General features: G+C 43.2%; 1 protein-coding gene across 1 annotated transcript; it reads right to left on the bottom strand.

Annotated features, from left to right (window-relative positions):
* Window positions 1–206: 206 nt before the first annotated feature.
* Window positions 207–923, bottom strand: LOC138888474 (uncharacterized). Its single transcript, XM_070170341.1, has 2 exons — window positions 672–923; window positions 207–557 (listed from the first exon to the last, which is right to left on the bottom strand). Exons 1-2 carry the CDS (start codon window positions 921–923, stop codon window positions 207–209), a joined length of 603 nt encoding a protein of 200 aa, XP_070026442.1.
* Window positions 924–8806: the final 7883 nt, after the last annotated feature.

The raw sequence follows: 8806 nt of genomic DNA, 5'->3' as shown, positions 1-8806 counted from the left end.
GTAATTATGGGTCTTCGTACGACAAGGACTTGATCTCCTACTTGAAAGGATCTCGGGCGAACTCTTTTATTGAAGGCGCCAGACAATCGAGCTTGATAACATTCAAGACTATGTTGAGCTTCCAACCTCTTCTCATCAAGAGCCTCCAACTATGCTAATCGAAGTCGAGCTTATTCTTCATCAGTGATCCCTTCTTGAATAGCTAATCATAATGAAGGTATTTGATGCTCGAGTGGCAAGACGGCTTCAACTCCATAAACGAGTGAATAAAGAGTCGCTTGTGTTGGCGTGTGGTGAGTCATCCTATATGCCCAAACGTTGTTAGAGCAAAGTTGCATCAACGTAAAAGAGTAGGGAAGAACTTCACCTTGAGAAGTGACAAATACTACACCAGCACCATCTCCTCCACGATGTGCAGCACCATCAAAGTACATCTTCCATGGAGACTGAACTTCAATGACCATGGCGTCCTCATCAGGTAGTTCGTCAGTTAGCTCCCAATCATCAGGTATAGGGTGATCTGCCAAAAAGTATGCTAATGCTTGTCCTTTTATAGCCTTTTGTGGGATGTATACAATTTCAAATTATTGAAACTGGAGGTACCACCTTGCTAGTCGATCACTAAGGACAGATTTTGACATCACGAACTTGATGGGATTTGCTCTAGAAACCAAACGAACGACATGAGCTTGAAAGTAGTGTTTCAACTTTTGGATTGAGAAGACTAGCGCTAGACATAACTTTTTAATTGGTGAATAATTCAGATCATTTGGTGTCATCATCTTGCTCAAGTAGTAAAGGGAGTTTTCTTTCTCTTCACTATTTTTTTGGGCCAACAACGCTCCAACAGACCTTTCTTGTGCTAAAATGTATAGTATCAGCGGCTTTCCAAGTATAGGGGCTGCCAAAACCGGAGGCTTCATCAAGAAGATTTAATGCTCTCAAAAGCATTGCTACATGCTTGGTCCCATTTGAAAGGGACACCTTTCTTCATAAGGCGACTGAATGATTGGCACCTCCAAGCTAAGTTTGAGATGAATCTCCTAAGGTATGCTAGCTTTCCTTGCAGACTTTTCAATTCATGAATATTGTGGGGCTCATGCATTTTCAAGATTGCATTTACTTTGGCTTGATCTATTTCAATCCCTCGATGTCGGACAATGAGACCCAGGAACTTTCCGGAGGTAACTCCAAAGGCGCATTTTAGTGGATTCATCCTAAGTTGGTATCTCCGAAGCAACTCAAACACCATTCTCAAGTCTTTCAAGTGGTTGCTTTTCTTTCTTGATTTTATCACCAAGTCATCAACATAGCATTCGACATTTTTGTAGAGAAGGTCATCAAAGATATTCTGCATAGCTCTTTGGTAAGTAGCACCATCGTTCATCAAGCCAAAAGGCATTACCTTGTAGAAATAAATACCTTTGAGGGTACGAAATGTAGTAAGCTCTTTATCTTTTGGCGCCATGCGAATTTGGTTATAGCCTGATGAACCGTCCATAAATGACATTGCCTCGTACCTAGTAGTAGCATCGATCATCAGTTCTAAAATGGGAAGCGGGATCGATACGCATTGTTAATATCCCTAAAGTCCATGCGCACTCGAATCTTGCCATTTTTCTTCCTTACAAGGACAATACTTGAAACCCATGTTGGGTATTTAACTTCACGAATAAAGCCAGCTTTGATGAGTTTGTTAACTTCGGTTACAATCAAGGGAACCAAGTCCGACCTAAAACACCTTTGAGCTTGTTTAATAGGGCGAGAACCATTTTTTACTGCAAGGTGATGGACTGCTACTTTCGGGTCCAAGCCAGGCATCTCTTTGTAACTCCAAGCAAAGACATCCCTGAACTCCTTGAGTAACTCAATATAAATGCTCTCTTCATCAACTTCTAGTAAAGCACTTAGGTAGATGGGTCTTGGTTCTTCATCGATGCCAAGGTTAACTTCTTTTAAGGCATCAACTGTCATCTTCACTCATTATTCAAGTTCAGGTGAAGCATCTTTTGCATCTTCATCTTCTTGAGGGTCCCCATCGTTGAAGGATATGTGATAACATGGTGAAACATCCTCCAATTATGCATTATCATCCATTGAAGATAGAACGCCATTCTCGACTTGTACAATAACATGATACGAAGAACCCATACTTTCTTCATCTTCGTCACGTTCCTTAGTATAGACCACAGTATATGGCTTTACCTTCAGTACTTCTTTACATGAAACCACAAGTTTTGTTTGTCGCCTCATTCTAGAAGGAACCAAACTTTGGAAATCCTTAGAGATCTCTTGGATTTTAGGTGAAGCGAGTGTTATTATTCTTTAAAAATTTCTCCCGAACTTGTTCCCCTTCTTTAATGGACCCAATCTTTCAAACATAGAGGTCCTTACAGGCGATTTTCCAAATCGATCAAAGATAGAAGGTTTGTTAGAAGCGGTCGATTCATCTTCTATAATGATATAATTAATGCTCGCCCTTATTATTGAGATGCGCACTGGTAACAGTTGCTTGTATACCAAACCTTCACGTGGTTTCCTCGTTGCAGCTTCTGATGGGAGCTTTCCTAACTTTGACGGCTCATTGGGATTATATCCAGCTTTTGCAAATAGCTTGTAAGCGTTAGGGTCAAAACTTTCATCCATTCTCTTTGTAGGGAGGTCCACATTCTGCAAACGATTTTGGGCTACAAACCTTGCAAGCGGCTTCGAGGATAACTTTACTGCCTCAATTCGTTTTGCCGGAAGAGTTAATTCCTTTAGCGTGTTAGTTTGGAGAATAGATGATTCGCCCTCGTCTTTCTTCCTTTTAGGGACATATTAGAGTGAAAGACTTACTTTCTTTCCATAAGACGCAATACCCCCTCTATAAAATTTATTCACGTTAGGTTGTACCTCCTTAGTGATAGCTTTGGCTTCACCAGTAGTCACCTCTGCTCTTTTAGTTGTGGGCTCGTCATTCTTGCTTTTGATGCCATTATCAGCTTTTAGCTCCTTCACAATGCGGTTCTTCTAGTAGAACTTTGCATCGAGTGTGACTTAACCTCGATGAATGGCTCATCATCAGCAACTATCTTCTTCTCGACTTCACCCTCGTAGTATTTTAGACATTGATGGTAGGTAGATGGGACTACTTTATTCTCATGTATCCAAGGCCTTCCAAGCAAGACGTTGTATGAAGTCTTTGCATCGATCACATGTAGCCATGCACTTGATTGCATATCTTCAATGGTGATTTCCAGCCTGATCGCACCTATGGCTCTTTTGCCCCCTTGGTTGAATCCTTGGATCATTACAAGACTTTATAAGATTTCATTCATGGGAATACCAAGTTCTTTCATAGTGCGGATTGGAAAAATGTTCACTGAGGATCCCCCATCAACCAAAATTCAATTTATTCTTTCATCGCACATATATCCAACCAAGTATAATGGGAGATTCTGAAGAGTATCACCAGTAGAAAATCATCATTTGTGAACGTAACCTTTTCTTCGCACGCATTAGCTTCTTGAGGAATAGAATCAATGAGCTTTTCTGAAGATGGTGCTAATGGTAGGTCGTCACTCTTTTCTTCCCCTTTATCATCATTGCAACAAGAGGCTTCAATACCATCAGGGGAAATCTTCATGCAGAACCAACATGGCAAGAAATCCTCCAAGGTCACTGGATGTCATGGATTTTGAGGGTGGTGCACCTCCACATTTTCTTTCTTTACGTGATTAACTGGATTCCCCCTTTCATTGACAAGTATTTGTAAGTTCTATCATACTCACAGTACGTCTCATGCTATAAAAGTGATTGAGGAACTTTTGCTCTAGTTGGTCCTAGCTATCGAGGTCTGTGTACCAGTCAAAAGCATTTCCTTTTAGCGAGCGGACAAACTACTTGATGAGGTAATCTCCATAAGTCCTAGCATTGTTGCACGTCTCCACGAAGTGCGCCACATGTTGCTTTGGGTTACTTTTATCATCAAACTGTTAAAACTTTGGAGGTTGATAGCCAGCATGCATCTTCAACATATCGACCCTTGTATTGTATGGCTTTGCATATGTAAGGGAGGATTTGGCAGCAACCTCATATTTGTTCTTAATGGTTCCTTCAATGAACTCTTTCTGTTGATCGATTTGAATCATCCCTTCAGATGAGACAGGGATAGCCTTAGTGGACGCTACTTGTCTTGGGGGAGAGTCACTCTCTAGAACTTCTGGGAGCTTTCCGGGTACATGGGTGGATTCTTCTTCCATCAAGATTCCCACCATGTCTGTTTTCTTTTCGATTCTAGCCTCTTGATTTTGCATGCATTTGGTCAAGCCAGTGATTGCTTCCATCAAGTTTGCCAACTGCTCCTTCACAGATGAAGTATTTATCACCATGGCTTGCATGATTGTCGTGGACGACGGAGAGTAGCATGGATTTTCACACAGATTGATCCTTGATTGGCTAACTATATATGGTGTAAGTGGGGAGGATCCATCACTTGAAGCATCATAATCTTCCTTCACAGCAGAGTGCTTGGATCTAGAGAGATCAAGTAGAGCAAGAGTTTTATTGATCTTTTCAGCAACATCGCTTCCTCTTTCATATGCGTTTGTGGAAGATCTTGCTCCTTTTGAGGATGAAGATCCGAAAATAGGGGTTGATGCATATGGCACTTGGGGTGCTTGTTGTCCTAAAGAGCTTTCTTTTCTCCTTGTAACTGGTCCGAAGCTTCCAAAGGTAACATCGAGGATGCTTTCCATATCAGCATAGAACCTGGAGTTAGCATCCTTGGTGGAAGTTGAACCGAAGTTGATTTTCTTTGAAGCCATTTCAATGTTCTTGGACTCTGGTGATTGAAAAGTTGAGATGAGAGGTAGATATTGTCCCACTGGGCATGTCAGAATTTGTAGACAATAAATTTGCATCGAGAAAATAAAATCAAGACCGAAAATATCACAACAATCATAGTATTTTATTTCGAATATTTGAGTGTACAATCTCTATGATTCCTCTGATTCTACTTTTCAATAGTAAATATATTCAAGGGCCTTTGAGCTTGATCTTGAATCTATGCTTGTTGCCACGAACGATGATATTGTTCTTGAGCTTGGCTTGATTTCTTGAACTTGACCTTGATTTGTTCTTCATTCTTGAGCTCGAACTTGATTTCTTGAACTTGGACTTGATTGCTTGAAGCTTGAAACTTGTAGAGAAATTTGCGGTGTTTGATCCATGAGCTCTCTGTTGCTTCTTGTTATAACTTCTAGTGTCTTTTTTTAGGTATGAAAACCCATATTTATAGTTGTGGAAGGGAGGAGTTGTGATAAGAATAAACTCTTTCTGACCAATCAAATTGAAGTGTGACATGGCCGCACTTGATTGGCCAGAACATGTCACTTGCACGTGTGGCACGGTTTCATTGGCCTTTTGATTTGACTTGACATACCTTGTCATTTTAACACATGGCATGGTCCTATTGGCTCTTCCGCTTGACTTGGCGTGCCGCTCATTTAACATGTGGCACCAAACTGGACCTCTAGAAAGATGACATCTTGGTCATAATGAAGTTGGCTCATCACTTTAGCCCAATTAAATGGGCTAGCCCAATAGATTAAGGCTTATTTATTTAATCTATTTATATTAGACTTGTATAATTAATTCAATTATATTAGCCCATAATATATATTTGGACCAATATATCTTGAATTTAAAATATAGTCCAAATTATTTTATGGATTTAATTTTAATAAAATGTATATGCCTACAGATACATCTGCGACATCGTGGGACCAAAGAGTTGGTAGTCGGGATGGATGATAAGGTGAACCGGCAATTTTGGCATAAATACTTCTTTATCAAGACCGAGCATCTGGTGGAGAATCCTACCGGGTTCCCCGAGCAATTGAACTATAATCATAAGTATCTTGCCATATGTTCATTATTTTCTCTTTTCTTCCTCTCCTTCTTTCATTTTCGACCCATTCACAACTTCCTTACTTTCAACTTAGAGGGGTATACCTTCTCTCGTCTCCGATATTAAAGGTTGGCTAGCTCGTGTGTTACCCCACACAGTGGGAATTCACGGCTAGGCATCCTTCTACAAACACTTTGGACCCAAGACTTCGTCCAGTGAGTGTTATTTTTACCTTCCAACTTATTGCCGCTCACTATCACCTTTTGATGCGACCTTCCATTGTTGTTAGGTCAGCGAGCTTCCAAAAAGGCGAAGGCTCCAATGCCTGCATTCCGACAGGCAGCTGGAATGCGGTTCGTACTGGCTGAGCCCGTACAGGGGGGTCGTACTCTAGTTTCGCCATCGGGTGATTCCTCCCCGCAGGTAGCCATCACATCTGCTGAGACCTCTGATCACCATGTCCTGCATCTAGTTGATGAGTCATCCTATGATGAGGGGGAGGCGGTACCCCAGAAAAGACGGAGGGTGGAGATTGGAAGAGCCGACGTTGTTGATACCGAGTTGGAAAGGCACATCGATTTGGATACGGAGGCAGCTTCCTCATTAAACGTTAAGGATGCTCCCATGCCGGCTATTATCATGGGGGAGAGACTGTTAGTAGCCGGGGTGACCTATTATAGGAGGGAGCCTCCTCGATAGTCGGAGTTGGCTCATCTTCACCGGAGGGAAGGGATAAAACCGTCCTCGTGGAAGATGATGGGTCGGGTTCTGACGTTGACCATAAGGAAGTGCGAACCTTTAAAGAGAGGTTTACCCGAGTGGATATAAGGACGGAGGGACCTGACCGACACATAGTCACCCCCGTAGATTACAACCTTCTGGCCAACTCAGAGCGGGTGATGCCGGCCTTCGCTCCCCTGTGCGCGGATTCTGAGAATAAGACGCTGCAGATGCTAAAATATGTGGATTTGTCGTTGGGTATATCTGGCATGGCCTTGCGAGTAAGTTTGCTTTTCCCATGTTAGGTTAAGTTCATTTCTTATGTGTAACTTGCTTCCACTGACCTCTTCTCTTTTTTTATGTCAGACCCTTATCATGGGGATTGAGCGGGATTGGCGGGAAGAGCAGAGGATGATCATTTTTAAGAAAATGACATCCAAGTAAAGAGAGTACCGTTCTAAGCACCGAACACTAGCCGACTTACTCAGCCAGGATGGCCAGTTTCAGTCGCTTCGTGATGGGCTCCAGCAGAAAGACGAGGAACTAAAGGAGAAGGACGATGAGCTTTTGAGGGCCATCAACAGATTTAGCATGCTTGAGGGAGCGCTAAAGGCTAAAGAGAACGAGCTCGAGGTGAGAAAGGGAGTGATGGCTGAAAATGCAGATCTCCAGGCGCAGGTGGCATCCCTAAAGGTCGAGTCTGAACAAAGCGAGGCCAGGGTCGTCGACTTGAGGGCAGAATTGAGTAATAGGGTCGCAGAGCTAAATCTGGCTGAACGGACTAGGATGGCCGTCGTGGTGGAGGCAGCAGTTTTAGAGGGTATCGTATGTGTTTGTAGGTCTGAGTAGGCTAACGAGGCGGAGACATCGGCACTCACGGTGGCGAGGTTAGAGTAGCGGGCCAAGAGTTTGGAGGTAGAGCTATCTGGATGAATGAACAGGTCGTCACCTTAAAGGCCAAGAAGGAGCAACAACAGGCCCAGCAATCTACTTCTCATACTTCTTCTGATCCTAGTGTATCACAGGAGTTGTACGAGATGTGGGTTCACACTGAGGCTCAACTTGATGTGTACAAGTCTTTGAAGGCTTCCGGGAAGGTTTACAAAGTAGAGATTGAGGGCGTCTGCATCAAGGCACGTGCAACTCATGAAGCTTATGGTTACGACCATGGTACACCCAGTAAGGATGATGATGATGACGTCGTGGATGGGCTTGCCTCTGATCCTTGGTATGATGATGAGTATCCTAATGGGGATGATGTGGCATGAAATGTTATTTTTTTGGGTGACGCCCCAAGCCAGAACATGCAGTGTTATCTCTCCTGAGGTTCGCTCAGCTACATTGTTAAAACCTGTTAGCGTTATGTAGCATGATACTATCTTGTCCTCGAGTCTCATTTGTGAGAGAACACGAGGGTGAATAATACACGTGCCACTCCCGTCGTCTACCATTATTCTTTTTACATCAGTATCTGAAATACGTAAAGTAATGACAAGAGCATTGAAGTGAGAAAAGGTAAAACTGTGGGTATCTGACTTATCGAAGATGATACTGTCTTTGAGGTCATCATAGCGTTCATGGGTGATCATCCGCTTTAGTTTATTTGTGGTGGTGAACTTCACGTGATTGATTACTACTTCGTCGCCTCCACCGATGATCATTTGGATGGTACGGGCGGGGGAGGGTGTGTTTGGAGGGCCCTGGTGTTGTTCCCGTCTGCGGCCGAAGTTGGCTCTCCCTCGGTCGCTCATCAGCTCCCTCAAGTGTGCTTGGTGAAGCATGTTCACCACTTCTTGTCGTAGGGCTATGTAGTCTTCGGTCTTGTAACCCTGTTCCTGATGAAACTCACAGAGGACATTCGACTTTCTGGTACTTGGGTCGGACTTCATCTTTTGTGTCCACTTCACCTTCAGGCCAAGCTTCTCTAGTGCGTACACTATTTCTGAAGGGGAAACACAAAAATTTGAGCAGATAAGAGTGGAAGCATACCTCTTTCGTTTCGCTGAGTCCCTGTATGTGTCTTGGACGTCCCTTCTATGTGTCGAGGAGATGATGGGATGGTCATTCTAACATATGGTTTGTGCCTGTCTCGGTTGAGGCGTGGACCTGAATGATCTCTTCGGCTGTCATTACGACGGTCTTTCCTCAACTCCGTTTGGTCTGATGTTAGCCGTTGGGTTGGACTGTTGAGGT

This window comes from Nicotiana sylvestris, chromosome 3, assembly GCF_000393655.2.
Source record: "Nicotiana sylvestris chromosome 3, ASM39365v2, whole genome shotgun sequence".
Taxonomy (NCBI): Eukaryota; Viridiplantae; Streptophyta; class Magnoliopsida; order Solanales; family Solanaceae; genus Nicotiana; species Nicotiana sylvestris.
Note: the sequence above shows the minus strand (reverse complement) of the source record. Positions and strands in the feature narration are given on the sequence as shown.